This window comes from Polypterus senegalus, chromosome 16, assembly GCF_016835505.1.
Source record: "Polypterus senegalus isolate Bchr_013 chromosome 16, ASM1683550v1, whole genome shotgun sequence".
NCBI lineage: Eukaryota > Metazoa > Chordata > Cladistia > Polypteriformes > Polypteridae > Polypterus > Polypterus senegalus.
Window position 1 is genome coordinate 82817389 of NC_053169.1, and position 21373 is coordinate 82838761.

General features: G+C 45.0%; 2 protein-coding genes across 8 annotated transcripts in view; one reads left to right on the plus strand and one right to left on the minus strand.

Moving 5' to 3' along the window:
• Positions 1–1407, plus strand: part of LOC120516427 (reticulon-4-like) — a 91244-nt gene extending 89837 nt beyond the window's left edge. For all 5 annotated transcript variants that reach the window (XM_039738072.1, XM_039738074.1, XM_039738075.1 and 2 more), the window contains one exon: positions 492–1407. In XM_039738072.1, the coding sequence (XP_039594006.1) occupies positions 492–534 (43 nt within the window). In that variant the 3' untranslated portion in view covers positions 535–1407. The remainder of the gene's footprint in view (positions 1–491) is intronic.
• A 2702-nt stretch (positions 1408–4109) lies between these two features.
• The window catches only part of LOC120516269 (echinoderm microtubule-associated protein-like 6), a 347341-nt gene continuing 330077 nt past the window's right edge, over positions 4110–21373 (minus strand). For all 3 annotated transcript variants that reach the window (XM_039737818.1, XM_039737817.1, XM_039737816.1), the window contains 4 exons: positions 14662–14765; positions 13411–13564; positions 9121–9221; positions 4110–5426 (listed from right to left, as the gene is read on the minus strand). In XM_039737818.1, coding sequence (XP_039593752.1) covers positions 5402–5426; positions 9121–9221; positions 13411–13564; positions 14662–14765 — 384 coding nt within the window. In that variant the 3' untranslated portion in view covers positions 4110–5401. The remainder of the gene's footprint in view (positions 5427–9120; positions 9222–13410; positions 13565–14661; positions 14766–21373) is intronic.

The window sequence follows — 21373 nt, forward strand, 5'->3', positions numbered from 1 at the left end:
AATGATCACAGCTTATATTTGAGGGCTGGTTTTGAGCTTGAAGCTGTAAGGGGGGCTTCTACAGTGCTGAATATAACAATGTTGACTCCTGAAATGAAGCCTCATTATGTCTCCCATTGCTTGGAGAATACTAAGCAGATCAGTCTGGCTCCATCACTATGACTAGCAGTCCCAGCAGCTGTCATAACAGTTAGAGGTAGGGTGGTCCACCAGCACTGAAGGTGAAGCAGGAAGGAAAGTCACTAAGCATGCACTTGTGCTTCCCACCCACCCCATTCTTCAGACCTGGCCTTGTGTGGTGACCACCATCACTGTGGGCTTAGCTGTTTCAGAGAGGTTGCACATGAAAGGACCTTTGATTTGACAAGTGTGTTTGCATTCAAAGGGGTCATGTCAGAGAATGTGGTGTTACGTCCTGCTCAACCTCTGTTGTCATCATCGCCCACTTGTCCTGTGTCGTGTTGTAACGTGCGCTTTTTTTTTAATTTCAGAATCCAAGCTAAAGTTCCTGGACTGAAGCGTAAAACTGAGTAGGATATCTCGAGCAGAAGCCTCCGTGGGCACAGCCAGTCATGCTACTGAGGGAGAGCAGGGCATGAAGTGATGATAACGTTGACTTAGCCATGCAGTTTCACCAATCTTTACAGTATAATGTTGTGAAGAAACTTTTTATTCCTCTAATGCTGTTCTTGGACCTTACAGCGTACAGGTGTTCCATGCCACTGGTGTGTCTCCAGTTAGCTCCGATTACTACTTCTAAAACACTGGTCTGTATTAAAGAAATAAACTATTCGAGAAAATTCTTTGTTTTGTCATGTCAGTCTTACATTTAAACTCTGTATTCAGAAGGCACTCTGCAACTATAATAGTGGTTTTTGTTTTTTTCCACCCCAGTGTACTGTTTTCTACAGGCCAGGTTTCTGGTAATTTTTAAATATGGTGGTACCACTGTGGCAAGCAACACAGGCAGTGATTTTTGGTATGAAAACTTAGTGGTATTGTGATTTTACTGTTTTATTGATTTATTAATAAATGTAGTGTTTCACGAAAGCCAAGCTTTATTCTGCAGCTCCACAGGGCTTGATATTTCAGTCATCTGAGAGCCATCAGGTCTTACAGCACACAAAAAGCTTCCAAGTATTTAGGACCTTAGTACTCTTTGCAAGAACATTACGCAGATGTCACCTCATCGAGTTTGCCTAGTTTAAAAAGAGCCGCAACGTTTCCACCATCAACACGTTAACCTGCTGTCATCTGTGGACCCATGTCTAATGCTGCAAATGTGTTACCTGGAAAATTTCAAGCATTGTCTGTTATGCAAGTAATTGTCATGACTTCTGCTGAGATTAAAGTCTGTGGAATGCATTGTGAGATGTAAACAAAAGTCAATAAAGCTTATTAGTCCAAGTCCTCTGTTCAGCGTCTCTTACCTTCAAATCATCTCCACTGCCGGGTCATCTAAATGTTGGTGCCTGTTGAACTGAAGTGGCTGCTTAAAACAACATGCAGTCATTACTTAAATCGCGATAGTCTGTGCTTTATCAATCTTAGACTTCTATATCCATAGTAAATTTTCTTTAGTCACAGCAAACTACCCAGCATATCCATTCAGTAACAGACGTCCAGCTAAGTGAAATGGGTTGTGCCAGGGCGACCTTAAAAACGCTCAGTTTTGAATTGGAGTGAACTGAGGAGGATTAAGAGAGACTTCAGGGTCAAAGCTGGGAAGGATTTGCTTACAGAGGGTTACTTTCATTTGGAAGAAAGACCTGGAATGATCGGCAGGGCAGACACGAGAGGAATTATTTCTCTAATGTAAGTAAATGGTAGTTTTTCAGCAAGTTGTGTTCAGTTGCTTGTTGGTGATCTTTGATTGATAAAATACCCTTCATACATCAAGTTGGAGGGGCCATGATATGAACATAAACTCAGCAAAAAAAGAAACGTCCTCTGACTTTCAACTGTTTTTACTTTCAGTAAACTTAATGTGTAAATATTTGTATGAACACTAAAAGAGTCAACACCATAAGACATAAACTAAAAATGTTTCACAATGTGTCCCTGAATGAAAGGAGGCTCAAAATCAAAAGTACCAGTCAGTATGTGGTGTGGCCACCAGCTGCTTGAAGTACTGCAGTGCATCTCCTCCTCATGGACTGGACCAGATTTGTCAGTTCTTGCTGTGAGATGTTACCCCACTCTTCCACCAAGGCACCTGCAAGTTCCTGGACATTTCTGGGGAATGGCCCTAGCCCTCACCCTGCGATCCAACAGGTCCCAGACGTGCTCAATTCCTTCGACGATAAACACGAATCCGTCCATCACCCCTGGTGAGACAAAACCGTGACTCATCAGTGAAGAGCACTTTTTGCCACTCCTGTCTGGTCCAGCGAAGGTGGGTTTGTGCCCATAGGCGGCATTGTTGCTGTTGATGTCTGGTAAGGACCTGCCTTACAACAGGCCTACAAGCCCTCAGTCCAGCCTCTCTCAGCCTATTGCGGACAGTCTGAGCACTGATGGAGGGATTGTGTGTTCCTGGTGTGACTCGGGCAGTTGTTGTGGCCATCCTGTACCTTCACGCAGGTGTGATATTCGGATGTACCGATCCTGTGCAGGTGTTGTTACACGTGGTCTTCCACTGTGAGGATGATCAGCTGTCCTTCCTGTCTCCCTGTAGCGCTGTCTTAGGCGTCTCACAGTGCGGACATGGCAATTTATTGCCCTAGCCACATCGGCAGTCCTCATGCCTCCCTGCAGCATGCCTAATGCACGTTCACGCAGATGAGCAGGGACCCTGGGCATCTTTCACAGTCGGTAGACAAGTCTCTTTAGTGTCCTGCGTTTTTAGAACTGTGACCTTAAATGTCTACTTTCTGTAAGCTGTTAAGGTCTTAACGACCATTCCACAGGTGCATGTTAATTAATTGATTAGGGTTAATTGAACATGCATGGAAAACATTGTTTAAACCCTTTACAATGAAGATCTGGAAAGTTATTTGGATTTTTAAAACATTATTGTTGAAATACACAGTCCTGATAAAGGGACGTTTCTTTTTTTGTTGAGTTAATATTTATAAAGAGTGACCATCCAACCTCACTCCTGTTAACGATCTGTGAAGTAGAGCTGAGGGGTGTGGGTGGGGAGAGACCAGTTAACTTGCTGTGGAACTGGTTTGCTACCAATATCAACATTTTAGTATCGACCCAACGCTCTTTTGCATACTAAAATAGGAAAAAAGGAGGACGAGATTGGCTGAACGCTCCATAGCTGTTATCTCTTCATCGAGCTCTGGCTCCATCAGGCTGTAATTGGGGAGCAGAGGCTGCTGCTGAACTCTACAGACCCGTTGACCCTTTGTGCGGTGCCAGCTCCATCAAGCAGCGTGCTGTTGGATATCACGAAAAGTGGGCAGTGCAACTGTGCTGGAAAAATCACTGCGTGGCCAGTAACTGAGACATGAACTGCAACTCGTCAGGGGTGTAAATTGACACGGAGCAGCGAAGGTCTGCCAAAAAGTGTGCTTAATTTGACACGCCCTGTGATTGTAAGTTGTGTAATCTGACATCTTCTGATCAGCAAATTTAACACTCCATCTGATCAGAAGTCATGTATTGTGATATCCGCTTCGCCAAGTCGTCACTTGTGTGACAGTTTTCTCCACCGGTGGTGGTGTATCAAAGGCTTTGTGTATGCAAGATTTTCAGGCTAAGAATAAAAATGTAAAAGTCCGGTTTGGTTTTAGTCAAAATGTTTGCCCTCAAGTAGACAAACTCGTACTCGTCACCTCCTGAAGGCCTTCATGCCACTTAAACTGCTCAGATGAACACAGAAATGTGACAAAGGTGAGGAGGCCATTCAGTCCATTTGTTGCTCATGCTGTCCCAGTCTGTCCACACCGTTAAGTTAAAGCTCTTCAGTTTCTGCTACAGCTGCCCGGTTTGTTTTAGATTCCCACAATTCTCTGCTTCCTGGCTACTGCGGACCGAGTGAACCTGCTCGCTCAGTTTCACGTTGGTGCATCTCCAGCCTCGAAGAACTTGGAGGTTTTCATGGCATGTTTGGGGTGTTTTATACAAATAATAAAAAAAAAAAAAAACCAAAACCCAACTCCTTCAAGCGGGCTGCACATTTCTTGTTTTCTCCTTTAATTGTTCACATACGGGTCACACATTCATTTGATACATCAAGTCTTCTTGTATAAAAGAAACATCCATAAAGCTAACGATTGTCACTCATACAATAAAATCAATAAGGTATCTTCATTTATCACAACCTATAACTTCATTTCTTATGCAGCGTTTGTGTTGAAAAATAAATCCATGCATTAAGCAGATCTTTTCTAATTTACAATATAATACAAATGATTTGTAATAAAGGTTCTAATTCAACAGTTATGTACAAAAATGATATAAAATGTATAAAGTAACTTCATAATCTGATGCACACCTTGACACTATTGCTGTCACAGAAGGAATACGAGTCAGTACTTGGAACAGGTAGAAGACACACCGCTTGACAAATAGAAAACGGCACAGACGAGACGCACAGCAAGGTAAGGAAGGGACCACCAGGGTGGGTTACAGACTGCATAGTCAGCTTTGGTTGTGGCACCCCAAAGAAATCACCCCTCTGATTTGAGTGCAGCATAAGGCATCCCCCTATTTAGGACCCTTCAAAAATCTCCAACGGTACTTCAGAGGCCTGGTGGTGGTCCTCCTCCTCCATTTTATTTGAATGCAGGAGTTGTCTGTTCGAATGACTTGATTCAATAAGGCTGAAGCCATCAATGGAATGTGTCTGTGTGTTACAAATGAAAGCCCCCAGCAGAACGAGCACTAGTGACAGGCCACGGCTGACAGGCCATAGCACCAGAAGTGTAGAAAATAAAATTATGAAGGAACGCAGGCAAGTAATACAAAATCTTAAAGGCACTTATGTATGAATTCTCACAAGAAGGAAACGAAAGGCGTCTCATCAGTTATGGCGACGTTGGCTACTCTCACTGCCTTCAGTCAAATGGTAACCAAACACACACAGGCGTGAACGCCTTGCCTGCATGTTTCACCCTCAGAACGTAGATAGAAATATGTAAACGTTAAAAACATTAAACCTTGTATACTGTGACTCAGACCTGCCGCTCACCGTCCAGTTAGCATACCGGACAGTCCAAATACGTGACGTCTGCTGTGGTGGCGCGGGTGCTTTCTTGGCTTCTCCTCTCCTCTCGTGTATTTTCAGCCTCCGGTTGTCACGCGAGCACCACAACTCCATGAAAGCCGAACTTGGCAGCGTTTGAGGTCGAGGACTGAAGGCGCCGGACGTGAGAGGAGGAGGAGGAGGTCCCATCGAGCTTCAGTCCTCGTCTGTTGACCTTGAGCAGCAAGTGAAGTGACTGGCTTTTTAGAGGCATTTCCACACAAAGACACTGGGGGGCAGAAAAGAGTGCAAGTTGGTTAACCAGTTTGTTTACTGCAAAATGAAATACTGAACTCTGATTGGACTGCTGGCAGCACCTCAGAAATGAGCTTCTAAAACTGACAGACAGACAGACAGACAGACTGTTGTGCAAGTCCCAAAGCCCACGTTTATTTGAATGACTATCAGAAGGTGGGCAACTCCCGACTGTGCCATTTTGGCTTGTCTCTCTTGGCATCCCCCACCCTGAGCATTGGTGGGACACAAACTCAATTCCACATTACAAGCAGCAACTTCTACTGTTGTACTAAACAGAGCTGCCCATTCAGCCTGGTGGTCACGCTCACTGCTGGACCCTCTCGTGGCAGCCCGAGTTCACATCCCAGCAGGGGGGACGCTCTACACAAACCCCTTGGCAGACAGTTATCCATGAACTACAGATCCTAGCGCCTCCTCAAATTGACGTCCCCCTTCTTGTGCCCTCATCTCCTCCATAGCTTTGGTGACTCGGAGGGGGTGAAGTGACGTGTGAGCTTTACAAAGGGCCCCCCCTTTCCTTACCCATTTGGCTTGAACCTTAGGATGTCTGCTAGGTGACCCACTTCACCGAACAGGTGTCCAGATGACTTTTTGAGCTTGAAAGATCCATTAGGCAGCTTCACTGGCGTAGCCATCGAGTTGGCTGATTGCGCATAATGGCAGCGTCTTGTCTATGGTTGAGTTACGCAGCTGGTATTAAAACGTTAGAATATACCTTTGTCTGTTTTCTTTTTTGATCCTCCGACAAAAGAGGAGTTGCCACCGATTGGTCCAAACGCTTCTTGAACTCGTCCTGCTTGCCGTAATGCCAAAGTGGCCGATGAGGAGGGCTGACCCCTGGCCACCTGTCACTTACCGCAAACTCCTCTTGCGGAACACAAAGCACTACAGCACAGGAAAGGTGCCACAGAAATAAAACGTATCGTCGACCTCGGTGACGTTGGAAGGGGGACGTTTGTGGGGGGTGGGGACGCGTGTGTCACTATAGTTTGCTAAGCTCTGGCTTTTATCTTTGTGTGGCAGGAGACCATGACACCCAGGCGACCCAAAGGGTCCACAGTTACAGTTCATTAGCGATGCTGTCACACAGAGGTGGGCCTGTTAGGATGCGTCTTCCCCAGTAGTGATTTCAGCTCATCTGCTACCCTTCTTTGTGCCCATACTTGGCATGATGGAGACAGTATTGACCCCTCGAGTGACATCAGTCCCACATAACACACAGGACGCTCTTGGATGTCATCCCTCCACATATGCGTCTGTAATGGGAATCGGCGTTGAGATTTGGAATTTGTGCCCAAAGAGCTACGGTGCTGTGAAAAAGTATTTGCCCCCCTCCTGATTTCTTATTTTGTCACACTTAAAATGTTTCAGATCATCAGTAGACAAAGATAACCCAGGAAAACCAGTTATTAGGTCTAAGGCGCAATTACTTTTTCACAAAAGGCCAAGTAGGTTTGGATAGTTTTTTTCATTAATAAATAAAATCATCACTTAAAAAGTGCATTTTGTGTTTACTTGGGTTATCTTTGTCTAATATTTAAATTTGTTGGATGACCTGAAACATTTAAGTGTGACAAACATGCGAAAAAAATAAGAAATCGGGAAGGGGGCAAATACTTTTTCACAACACTGTAAAACCATTCATACTGCTGTTTTCTGAGCCCACTGTTCCCAGTTCAGGCACATGTCCACCGCACGTGTCATGGCTGGCTCTGCCCCGCTCGTTGCTGCAGGTGGCACACTTTTGATCTGCTGTCACTCATGTGTGATGCCACCGGATTAACATCTGCTCTCAACTTGCTGGCACTCAGGCTGACAGCCATAACCCCCCCACTGATTGGTTAGGCAGCGGTGCGCAGCCACTTCTCATTGCTGGTTTCTCATTTTAAGAGTCCCACCTCCGCACCTAAGGGAGATGAGAAGCTCCTCTCACAGTCAGTGGGTGGTCCGCTACAGGCAGAGACCCATCAAGGTGCACAACTCAAAGGGAGCTACTGGAGCGGCCTTGGCAGTTGTGAGACCCCCCCTGGCCCTCTCAAGTTAAGAGTGTGAAGGGACAGGACAGGCAGCAGCTGAGAAGATGGCCACTATCAGCCGAGTATTGGGTGGGTGGTGACACAGTTGCACAACATGAACGACAGTCGGCTAAAGATGGCAGACACTCAGACAGTCAAAGGAGCTAAAAGGACACCCCTTCAGTCCTCTGCTTGAGCGCCAGCGAGCCCAATTCAAGGTGACCCAAACATTTTTGTAATATGGACATGGAAGGCCTGAATATTAATGACTAGCCAGAGCGCGAGCGTTTGTACGAGGGTCACTTGAACCCTGATCCCCTCCAGCGTTACATGCAAGCTTTGGTTGACCACAGGGTGGGGGAATGAGGCCGGCGTTTGTTGGGTTCTCTCAGTGAACAAATCGGACGGCTGTGGCAGCGGTAGACTTTTCTGAGCCCACTCATCCCAGGATATGGCTTTGGTGGGCTGCAGCTTGAGTCCACCAGATGGCATCCTCATGGGTACTTGTTTTTTGATCTTTATTTCGCCTTATACAATTTCTCGTATTAGGAGTTTGTTAGTTTTCGCACACCCCTTGGGGTCAGAGCACAGGGTCAGCCATTTTACAGCAGCCCCAGGAGCAATTGAAGGTTCTACTCGTTCTCAACCAGGCTGCTTTTTCGCACTTGAAACGTGGTAAGCATGGCGGAGGGCATAGGGATTGTGTAAAGGTGACCCCTCCAAAGTGAGGGAATGCTGGAGGACTTCTTAAAACCAGAAGAGTGAATGGTTGCTGGAAGCTGGGGACCTGGTGTGAGGAAGAGTGTGGTAAAGTTGAGCGCCTTACTAGCCCGTGGCATAGGGTGGCAGATTCCAGTTTGTCACAACAGGGAGCTACCGAGGAACAACAGAAGCCATCATTGTGGGAAGATTTGTACCCCGCAGTGAAATCTGACCGTGGAGCGCTGTCAGCTCCACTGTTTTGAGGCCTTACTCAGTCAAACTATAAAATACGCGGGATTGTCGTTTATCCCGCTATCCGGAGACCGAGGAGTGATCTCCTGTTTGGCGTTTTGTCTTCTTGTTTTTCTACAAGTCTGTATAAATATTATGTTCTCCCCGTGTCTGCGTGGGTTTCCTCCCACAGTCCAAAGACATGCAGGTTAGGTGGATTGGCGATTCTAAACTGGCCCTAGTGTGTGCTTGGTGTGTGGGTGTGTTTGTGTGTGTCCTGCGGTGGGCTGGCACCCTGCCCGGGATTGGTTCCTGCCTTGTGCCCTGTGTTGGCTGGGATTGGCTCCATCAGACCCCCGTGACCCTGTGTTCGGGTTCAGCGGGTTGGGAAATGGATGGATGCATAAATATTTGATAAGCCCCCTTATCACTGGGGATGGGAAGTAAGAAAAGCAGCAGTGAACCCAAAAACGTAGGGACATGGAAGACACTTTCACGTGGTGCCCAGCGAGGGGGGTCATAGGTCATTTAGGACTTCTGAGCTGCAGCGGGGCTTCATCTGTTCTGTGGATGCTACACCTCCGGCCATTTTTTGTGAAACTGTGCCACTCCAAATGAAGGAGTGAATCCGACGTCCCAGACGTCTGCAGCGTTTCATTTCTTATCAGCATTGCCAGCTCGACCCGACCACCCCCAACATGACAAGGGACATCATACCTGCAGTCGTCTCCTCCCGCGCTGATCACAAACTTGTCATCATAAGAGAAGCGAATATTTGTCACATGGGCTGAGTGACCAAAGTAACGCTTGTGTTTGGCCTGTGGAAAAAAAAAAAACGATACAAACTTTCAGAAAGACTTCACACCTACTGCTGCCATGCCGCCATGCTCAAGAACATGAACAACGTCAAATTTCTTCTGATAACACAGCACAATGACTAGGCTGAGCACAATCACAATTGGTTTAGAGGAAATGGCAGGCCGATTCTGAGGACACAATGACACTCACCCACCCATCAGCTCAATTCAGTTCGGGGTTATTGGGGTCAAAGCCCATCCCAGCAGCCTGGGCACGACCCCAATGTGGAGCCTGTCCTCTGCTGACAGACTTACACTGTGTCACACACGTGTGAGTGGGCCAAGTGGGGGTGCCGGGGTCCACTAAACCTACTTCTGTTATCTCTGCAGGCCAAATACGGGAAAACCGGCCTGATTTAACATCACTTCCCGTTCCGGTGCCCAGACTGACGTCACTTCCTGTTCTGGACTAAATACAGTTGGGTCCATAAATATTTAGACAGAGACAATTTTTTTCTACAAAGTAATTTTGGTTCTGTACTTTACCACAATGAATTTTAAATGAAACAACTCAGATGACGTTGAAGTGCAGACCTTCAGCTTTAATTCAGTGGGGTGAACAAAACGATTGCATAAAATGTGAGGCAACTAAAGCATTTTTTAACACAATCCCTTTATTTCTGGGCTCAAAAGTAATTGGACAATTGACTCAAAGGCTATTTCATGGGCAGGTGTGTTCAAGTCCGTCGTTATGTCTTATCAATTAAGCAGATAAAAGGCCTGGAGTTGATCTGAGGTGTGGTGCTTGCATGTGGAAGATGACAACATGCGGTCAAAGGAGCTCTCCATGCAGGTGAAGGAAGCCATCCTTAAGATGTGTAAACAGAAAAAACCCATCTGAGAAATTGTTACAATATTACGAGTGGCAAAATCTACAGTTTGGTACATCCTGAGAAAGAAAGCAAGCACTGGTGAACTCAGCTACACAAAAAGACCTGGACGTCCACGGAAGACAACAGTGGTGGATGATCGCAGAATCATTTCCATGGTGAAGAGAAACCCCTTCACAACAGCCAATCAAGTGAACAGCACTCTCCAGGGGTATGATCGATATCCAAGTCTACCATAAAGAGAAGACTGCATGAAAGTAAATACAGAGGGTGCACTGCAAGGTGCAAGCCACTCATAAGCCTCAAGAATAGAAAGGCTAGATTGGACTTTGCTAAAGAACATCTAAAAAAGCCAGCACAGTTCTGGAAAAACATTCTTTGGACAGATGAAACCAAGATCAACCTCTACCAGAATGATGGCAAGAAAAAGTATGGAGAAGGCGTGGAACAGCTCATTATCCAAAGCATACCACATCATCTGTAAAACACGGTGGAGGGAGGCAGTGTGATGGCTTGGGCGTGCATGGCTGCCAGTGGCACTGGGACACTAGTGTTTATTGATGATGTGACACAGGACAGAAGCAGCCGAATGAATTCTGAGGTGTTCAGAGACATACTGTCTGCTCAAATCCAGCTAAATGCAGTCAAATTGATTGGGCGTCGTTTCATGATACAGATGGACAATGACCCAAAACATACAGCCAAAGCAACCCAGGAGTTTATTAAAGCAAAGAAGTGGAAAATTCTTGAATGGCCAAGTCAGTCACCTGATCTTAACCCAATTGAGCAGGCACTTCACTTGTTGAAGACTAAACTTCAGACAGAAAGGCCCACAAACAAACAGCAACTGAAAGCCGCTGCAGTAAAGGCCTGGCAGAGCATTAAAAGGAGGAAACCCAGCATCTGGTGATGTCCATGAGTTCAAGACTTCAGGCTGGCATTGCCAGCAAAGAGTTTTCAACCAAGTATTAGAAATGAACATTTTATTTCCAGTTATTTAATTTTTCCAATTACTTTTGAGCCCCTGAAATGAAGGAATTGTGTTCAAAAAATGCTTTAGTTGCCTCACATTTTTATGTAATCTTTTTGTTCAACCCACTGAATTAAAGCTGAAAGTCTGCACTTCAACTGCATCTGAGTTGTTTCATTTAAAATTCATTGTAATGTACAGAAGCAAAATGAGAAAAAAGTGGTCTCTGTCTAAATATTTATGGACCCAACTGTACATCATAATTTCTGCTTCTCGGCTTATGAAGCCGCCATCTTTGCTTATCATTTAAGTTCACTCTTGGAACTCAACAAGAACACATCTCTCTTGTCGTCTTTACTTTTTTGCAGCCAGGGACAATATACGGGTGGCTGCCCCAAACCTTTATCGTGTGTTGAGACTCCTTCTTTTACAACAGTCAACTCGTATTGGCCAAGTGGGAAGCACAAATCATTTTAACAAGCACAGCATTCGGCATGACAGACGACACTCAAACAGGGTAGTAGGCATATTATTGGGCGAGCTGCATTCCTTATTGTAGGGGTTCCCTGCTGCAGATTAGAAAGACAAAGCCCAGATGTTCACTTCACTTCACCTTTAGCACAACTGGATAAACTGCTGCTTATTAACTTGGATCCTCAGGGTTCGTGGCCAGTCTCTCTGTGCCAGGATGTGAAAGAGAGTGACTTCTCACTGGTAACAAGTATACAAGCTACTGGCATAACAAAACACCCATGATGACTTGCAGAAGTTCAACTTTTTCCCGTTTTGTACCCAGGATTACATTCTCACACTCACTTAATCTCATCCAGGGTTATAAGGGGCTGGAACCAACACTGGACAGGCACCAATGCACTGTGGGGGTCAACTATTTCACAGGCACTCAAAGATGGCCAATTTAGAGATGGCATTTAACCTAATACTAGTATCTTGACAATGAATATGGGGGGGATGGAGGGGGTGAACTGGAGTTCCTGAAGGAACACACACAGAGATGTAAGGAGAACGTCCCAACTCCATTCTGAAGCCATGAGGCACCAAAATCCTAAAAAATATCATCGAAATGACACTAAACTCAAACCCACTTGGAAGAGTTCATCCTTCCCCTGAACCCGTGGAGACCAACGCGGAGTCCACAGGTCAGTTCAGAGTCAGCCACCATCTTCACCCACAAGTGTTTGGGATGGCGAGGAGAAGGCAGGCCCCTGAAGCTCTGAACTGGCAGTGCCGGCCCGTAGGATTTCACAGCAGTGACGTGCGGGGAGGTTCATGGCTGGTGAGGCTTTCTGATATCGCTAACTTATTGGCGCCCAGAGACTCTGCCTAGGAGAACAGCAGCAACGAGCACCTGTTGGGCTCACATGCGCCCCCTTCAGGGCTACACGGTACTGTCTGCCTCACCTTGTGCCTTTTCATGTCTGATCAGCAAGACTAAATATGTCACACACATTCATTAAGATATTAGCCAGACTGTGTAAAGTCAGGGTGTATAATAAACGTGTCTGCAGACATTATATTGGCGACACACCGAGAGACAGCAAAAGGTACGCGCCAACTGCATGCATCAGCCCCGTGTGTGAGGGAGAGCGCAGTCCGAGGTGAGGCGAGGCTCCTCGCTGCCGCACCTCACATTTCTCCCCTGTATTTGAACAGGAAATGCATCAATTCAGCGATTTTGACTATAAAAATTATTGGAATCATAAAGAAAACAAATTTATAGCACAGACCTGTGGACACATTTATTTTATATTATCATTATTAGTTTTTTTTTTTCTTACTTTTCTGCCTCACCTTCCTCCCCGTTTCACAGAAACAGTAAATCCTTGCTGTCTGCAGACTGCGCTCCAGTGGATGTGCTTATCCACATCTGCGACTCCCGTGGTCTACTGAGATTCCTACCGCACTGCAGCGACACACGTTTCACCAAAGGAAGCTGTAGTCTTGTTCTTGCGTCTTCTGTGGTGTTAACAGGTCTCCACATTCTGATATTTCATGTGTCCTCGGTGTTTTACATTGTTTTTCAGATGAATATGTTAAATTTCAACAATGGCATCAAAGCTTTGTGTTATTCACAGTGTTTTGCCAAATGATTGTAAACATGTTGTGGTGAGTGTAGCTGATTTTTGGTACATGAAAGTACATATTTATGGGAACAGGCAGCTAACGTGTATATTGAATTGGGTCTGCAAGAACTCAACCCCTCATCGGATAAAACCCTACGGGATCAGAAGAATTATCTGTATATTCCTATAAGTGGCACCACACTGACATCTTATCAACATGCAGACGAACATACATGTGATGAAATTTAAATTATGTCTCAATGACTTACAAATTTTTCAGTGCATGGGAATTCAAAAAGCTTGACCAAGCCAAAGTCGTCACCAGTCACAACGTTTAGGCCAGCGTGTGACACACAGGCGCAGTTGACGTCGGCTTTGTCTGCATTCCGTGGCCAGACTCCTACAACTTCATCACCTAAGATGCTGCAGAGAAGAGAAAGAAAGAAAGGAAAGAAGAAAACATTTTTCACTTTCAAAGCAGCATGTAGACACCAGGAAGTCAGCTCTCACTCTTGCTTTGCTATAAATTTTGGATCTGGAAACACGCAGAGCTTTAGTGAAAATTCCAAATGGGAATGGCTGCTCTGGAGGTGTCACCTCCTCCTCCTCCAATGACAAGTATGACTTTGAAAGATGGAATTACAGTATATATCCATCCATCCATTATCCAACCCGCTATATCCCAACTACAGGGTCACGGGGGTCTGGTGGAGCCAATCCCAGCCAACACAGGGCGCAAGGCAGGAAACAAACCCCGGGCAGGGTACCAGCCCACCACAGGGCACACACACACACACACACCAAGCACACACTAGTGACAATTTAGAATCGCCAATGCACCTAACCTGCATGTCTTTGGACTGTAGGAGGAAACCCACGCAGACACGGGGAGAACATGCAAACTCCACGCAGGGAGGACCCGGTAGCGAACCCGGCACCTACTGTACAGATCAATAACTTATTTTGTTATTTTTTATTACAAAATAAAAGAATTTCAAATCAAAATAAGTGTGGGGAAGAATAACAGTCTGTGGTGGGCTGGCACTCTGCCCGGGGTTTGTTTCCTGCCTTGTGCCCTGTGTTGGCTGGGATTGGCTCCAGCAGACCCCCGTGACCCTGTAGTTAGGATATAGCGGGTTGGATACTGGATGGGTGGATGGAAGAATAACAGTTTATCAGCTTTCTGCGCCAGGCAGTTGAAAGCCAGAGACTACTGAAGGGGCTCTGTGTTTGTTCGCACTGCTCTCCTGTACAAATCCCTACTCTGACACTGTAACGCTTTTCAAATAGCAGAGTCAATTTAAAAGTATGTTGCATTGAATGTGTGTTGTTGTACTCGCTGTCTGTCGCTGGGTCTGTGGAAGACATGCATGGAAGAATTTGAAACATTAACGTGTTTTATTTACTCTGCAGCACTAGCTATTCCACCATTGCACCTATCCAAGCAGCATACAGAATCAAAGACACAGAGTAAGATAAGGAGTACACGGCACACGACGATTTTAGACAGACAGACGTACCTTGTCCAGGTGGCCCAAGTTATCTTGTCAATCAAGCTCTGCTCAGTCACCAGTTTTCCTGTAGGCACCTCATGAATCTGCCGCTTGTAAGCACCGGTAGACACCTTGAGATGGCAAAATAAAGACTGGACAGTTTTCACCGAGTTACCTAAACCTGTTGTTTTATGACAGTTGTTTATTGTCCTAATATAAAACCTGTAGTCAGATGCAGAAATGTGCCTTGGGAAAACTGTAAAACAAGACCACATGCTGACATCAGCCATAACAACCATATAAAGCAATTATATTTAGAGTAAGGCCTTTTAAAACTGGGCTCAGAGACAAAGAAATGCAGTACTGTGAAAATATCTAAGCCCCCCAAAGAAGAGATTATCTGGACAGTGGCTCTTTATTCACCAGTGAAGAACACAATATGACATTAGACTAACAAAAACATTGACGGAAGTAGAAAAGTAATATGAACATCTTATACTTTGGACAGCCACCCTTAGCATGCAAAGCTGAAGCAGTTTAAATTTGGTACGCAGCTCTGTTGTTTGTTTCCCAAGTAGTTGTGTAGAATATTCCTCTAAGCTGCTTGTGGGACATAAGCAACACTTCTTTTCACTTCTGCTGCTTTTTGTTCCCGTCAAGAGGGGGTCCCACAAAGCTGTGAGGTGGGCAATCTGATACTGTTACACCTGCAGATATCTGCTTCCGGTGGGTCATAAGTGTATTGACAAAGATTGATGTCATTTTCACAAAGGTACATTGTGATAAGTCAAAATCTGTTCATATTTCTCAGCAGTCGTGACCTGGTCCCTCTACCTCATTGGTTGAAAACCCTGCCTGCCCAACGTTACAGACAACACACAGATAGGGAATGTTTGCAGGATTCAAACCCGGGACACTGGATCTGTGAACACCAGCCACTGCACTTATAGAAAGCTACAGGCAAGCATCAGCTTACTTCTTTCAAGACACGGGATATCCATCCATCCATTTTCCAACCCGCTGAATCCAAACACTGGATCACGGGGGTCTGCTGGAGCCAATCCCAGCCAACACAGGGCACAAGGCAGGAACCAATCCTGGGCAGGGTGCCAACCCACCACAGGACACGAGATATACTCGAGTATTCTAGCATCAACTAGACAAAAAGATAATATAGACCAGCGGTTCTCAACCTTTACGTATTTGCGACCTGAGTCTTCATAACAGTTTTAATCGCGCCCCCCTAATGTTTTTTTGAAAGGAGCCCACTAATACCAATTTGTTCTTTTTTAATTAATGATATATCATAGATGCATATTTTATTATAGGTGGCACAGTGGGTAGTGCTGCTGCCTCGCAGTTAGGAGACCCGGGTTTGCTTCCCAGGTCCTCCCTGTGTGGAGCTTGCGTGTTCTCCCCGTGTCTGTGTGGGTTTCCTCCCACAGTCCAAAGACATGCAGGTTAGGTACATTGGCGATCCTAAATTGTCACTAGTGTGTGCTTGGTGTGTGTGTGTGTGTGCCCTGCGGTGGGCTGGCACCCTGCCCGGGGTTTGTTTCCTGCCTTGCACTCTGTGTTGGCTGGGATTGGCTCCAGCAGACCCTGTAGTTAGGATATGGCGGGTTGGATGATGGATATTTTATTATACCTACTGTGGGGTACAGCCCGGACACAGACAGGCAGACATGTTGTTTCGCCACACACGTGTTTATGTACAAACTCTATATATACAAAAGTGCACAAACCCAGTGCCGCAGCACCAATCACCCCTTCAAGTCCTGGCCGCACTACAATGCCTGGCACAGTCCTCAGACCGCCTCCTCTCCTCCGAGCTCCGTCCACTTCCACCCGACTCTTGCTGTCGACTGGAGGGAGGCGGCCCCTTTTATGTATGCCCGGATGGGCTCCAGGTGCTTCCTGAGGAGCTTCCGCCAACACACCCCCGTGTGGCGGAAGCACCAACTGTGTAGCCGGAAGTCCTCCGGGTGTTCCTGGTCCTCTTCCCCCTCACCAGGAAGTGCTGGGCTCCAGGTTTCTTCAGGCTGGAGGTGGCTACGGGCCCCTACAGGGCTGGGCTTCCAAGCCCTCTACCCGTGGCCCCCAATACAACCAGGGCGGTCTCCCCCTCACGGTCTGGAGGAGGTACAAGACACTACTTAACTTTTATCAACATTTATCGAACTCTCTATTTATTTTTCTAGTATCAGAATGTAGTTTAAGTTCATTTGTTTTGGTTTCAATAAGATGTATTTTTCATATTTTCGATTCTTGTTTTCTTTTTTTCACATCTTCGCGCCCCCCCAGTGGTGCCCGCCCCACAGATTGAGAACCACTGGCATAGACACACTGATAAGTCGTGTTCTGATTATTAGTTTAATATAATTACGCTGCGAAAACCAGAGCCAGTGTAGTGTACAAGTGATAGGTGGGGATGTTTTCTGTGCAGAGCAAGAACACAATCGGATTGATAACGAAACGGAATAATAAATTGGAAATTAGCCGTTTATCTTCCTTATCTTTCATTATGAAGCATTGGTGGATAAAAATCAGAGAATTTTACTTTTTTCATGCTTGAGTGATCTTTTTCCGAACCCTGCTGCTTACACACAAATTGTACAGAGCCTTTTGGCTAATAATGCTGCCCCCAAAAATGTGCTGCCCGGGGCGGACCACCCCTAGCTATGCCACTGCCCTCTGTAAGACTTTCCTGCTGCTGGTTGTTGCTTCAGGTATTATAATCTTTCCTCTAATGCTTATTGTCTTCATGTAAGAATAGCTTGGTTTCGGCATGTCCATTTTCAGAATTTTTTACATTAGTGAAGGTTGACTCTATAACGTTGTTAGCATGCACACCATGTCGATACAGATCTCCTTGAGGCACACCCCAGTATTTTTGGTTGTTAAAATACACCACTAGCACGTGTGATTCAGCTCATCCTTACCTCATTAATCTCATTCACAGACGGCAACTCAGGAGGAGTTGAACAAATTCACAGAATGGCTGGGATGCCTCAAGCAGATGTGTGGAAGTCACCCTGTGTTACATTCTCACAACCTCACAAGGTATCATTCTTTTTGGGAAAACAAGCCATTTTTGCTGTATAAATGTTTATTTGCATCTGTTCTAACGTCAAGAGGGGTTTTCTTTAGCAAACAAATACTAGCTGCCCAGATAACTGGCTCGATTTGTCATTTTTTTCGGTTGGCATAAAACTTTTCATATGCTACTCTAATAAGCACAGGCCGCTCCCCGAAAGAAAATGATGCTTAAAAAGGAAGGTCATTGTGATTCTAAAGTGACCAAAATAACAACTTGACTCAGATAATATAAAGACATTACGTACCAATTCACCGGCGTAAAAAGATAACAAGTAATTTGACGAGAACAGGAATAATCTGCCCAAAAGCACATTAATTCATGATTGCCTGCTTTAGCGTGCATGACAAATATTTAACATTTATTCAAAACTCACACCCCACCAGCTTCCATCTAAACCTCCATGCTGTTCTTGAACAATGTATTTTAAAATAACAAATGGCACCCACTGTTATAACTTATTTTATAATTTTCACAAATCTGGGTACTCTCAATAAAGTCTCAACTTGTACCGAGGATCACAAGAGACGAGGCTGCTAGAATCAAAGCAAAAGGTAATAAAATCAATAAAAGTGAACACCCACGTTTTCCATCGCCTACAGTAGCTGACGCACTTCTAGCGTTTCCAGCTCAAATGGCTACCACTGAGGTATTCTTCTCCTCATCGCCATAAGGTGTTATTCAAAAGTAACCCACTATGAACTGCAACCAAACCAACCTCATCTCCTTCAGTGGACATCCATGTATACCGTATATACTTCGCGGATAAGTTGGGACTTGATTTTACTGTATAATTTCTTATATTTTATAATGTCGGTCATATAAGTCGAGTGTAGAAAACTCATACTTTTGGTCCAAGAGATTACGATAGGCCCACCTGAGAGAGTAACCACGGGGCACACGGCCTTATTTTCTGTGTATTGTGCCTACGTGACCACACGGTAATACCCAAACTATTCTGAAGAAACGTTTGCGGCGATGTGTGTTTTTTATATCTCACACCTTCATACACCTTTATTGTAAAAGCATCCCATATCTACGATGAAGCGTTTGATCAGAAGAAAATATAAAGCTGGTTTTAAATTAAACGTCATTGAAGTGGCGAAAGAAACTGGTAACTGCGCTGCTGAAAACAAAATTCAAAACAAAAGAGATTGGAGGAGGCAAGAAGATTTTTGAACGGGCGTATAAGCCGGGGTTTGATTTTATGTTTGATTTTTCGGGTTTCAAGACCCAACTTATACGCGAGTATGCACGGTACACCGTCCTGTTTGGTGGGCTGTAAATCCAGTAGCCGCAGCAGTCAAAACTGACGAAAATTAAGTCCCATTACTCTCACAGTCCTCTTTACAGCAGAAAACAACTCAGACATTTCAGATGCAAATGTGTACATTTAGTTAGCAATCCATCCATCCAAACCTCTGCTCGAGCTGCCACCTTAACGTGGTGGAGAGGTTTGCGTGTCCCAATGATCCTAGGAGCTCTGTTGTTGGGGGCTTAATGCCCCTGGTAGGGTCCTAGGCGAGGGACATGACAAAGAGCAGTTCAGAAAACCTCTTATGATGCATACAAACATGGGATGGCGTAGTTAGCAATACTTACATTTATATATAAGGTGTACAATTATATTTAATTTTACTGTTATGTGTTAATACTATATTAATTTAACATACAAATCCGTCTCAAACCCCTCTAATCCAATACATTCACTGGTTGCAGGTTTTTGTTCCAATAAGTTTCCCAATCAGTCAGCCATTGTTACCTTTAACTGATCTTATTGTTTAATTAGCTGACCCGTTTTTTCTTTTTATTTTGTGTTCAGAATAAAGTGCAGTGGTGTCAGCTGTACACTATACAGTACATCCGGAAAGTATTCACAGCGCATCACTTTTTCCACATTTTGTTATGTTACAGCCTTATTCCAAAATGGATTAAATTCATTTTTTTCCTCAGAATTCTACACACAACACCCCATAATGACAACGTGAAAAAGTTTACTTGAGTTTTTGCAAATTTATTAAAAAATAAAAAAACTGAGAAATCACATGTACATAAGTATTCACAGCCTTTGCTCAATACTTTGTCGATGCACCTTTGACAGCAATTACAGCCTCAAGTCTTTTGAATATGATGCCACAAGCTTGGCACACCTATCCTTGGCCAGTTTCGCCCATTCCTCTTTGCAGTACCTCTCAAGCTCCATCAGGTTGGATGGGAAGCGTCGGTGCACAGCCATTTTAAGATCTCTCCAGAGATGTTCAATCAGATTCAAGTCTGGGCCACTCAAGGACATTCACAGAGTTGTCCTGAAGCCACTCCTTTAATATCTTGGCTGTGTGCTTAGGGTCGTTGTCCTGCTGAAAGATGAACCGTCGCCCCAGTCTGAGGTCAAGAGCGCTCTGGAGCAGGTTTTCATCCAGGATGTTTCTGTACATTGCTGTCGTCATCTTTCCCTTTTTCCTGACTAGTCTCCCAGTTCCTGCTGCTGAAAAACATCCCCACAGCATGATGCTGCCACCACCATGCTTCACTGTAGGGATGGTATTGGCCTGGTGATGAGTGTTGCCTGGTTTCCTCCAAACGTGACGCCTGGCATTCACACCAAAGAGTTCAATCTTTGTCTCATCAGACCAGAGAATTTTGTTTCTCATGCTCTGAGAGTCCTTCAGGTGTCTTTTGGTAAACTCCAGGCGGGCTGCCATGTGCCTTTTACTAAGGAGTGACTTCCTTCTGACCACTCTACCATACAGGCCTGATTGGTGGATTGCTGCAGAGATGGTTGTCCTTCTGGAAGGTTCTCCTCTCTCCACAGAGGACCTCTGGAGCTCTGACAGAGTGACCATCGGGTTCTTGGTCACCTCCCTGACTAAGGCCCTTCTCCCCTGACCGCTCAGTTTAGATGGCCGGCCAGCTCTAGGAAGAGTCCTGGTGGTTTCAAACTTCTTCCACTTACGGATGATGGAGGCCACTGTGCTCATTGGGACCTTCAAAGCAGCAGAAATTTTTCTGTAACCTTCCCCAGATTTGTGCCTCGAGACAATCCTGTCTCGGAGGTCTACAGACTATTCCTTTGACTTCATGCTTGGTTTGTGCTGTGACATGAACTGTCAACTGTGGGACCTTCTATAGACAGGTGTGTGCCTTTCCATATCATGTCCTATCAGCTGAATTTACCACACGTGGACTCCAATTAAGCTGCAGAAACATCTCAAGGATGATCAGGGGAAACAGGATGGACCTGATCTCAATTTGGAGCTTCATGGCAAAGGCTGTGAATACTTAAGTACATGTCCTTTCTCAATTATTTTATTTTTAATAAATTTGCAAAAACCTCAAGTAAACATTTTTCACGTTGTCATTATGGGGTGTTGTGTGTAGAATTCTGAGGACAAAAATGAATTTAATCCATTTTGGAATAAGGCTGTAACATAACAAAATGTGGAAAAAGTGATGCGCTGTGAATACTCTCCAGATGTACTGTATATTTGTATTCTTCTGTATCTTGAAATGCTTACTTTGCTTTATTTTTTTTAATTCACTTTCTTCGGCGGAGTTTCTTGATTGTATCTGAATATGGAAAATCCATGTTGAGCAGAGCAGACAGCAGCACAAGTGACTCTGAAAGGCTTCAGTGTTACCCAC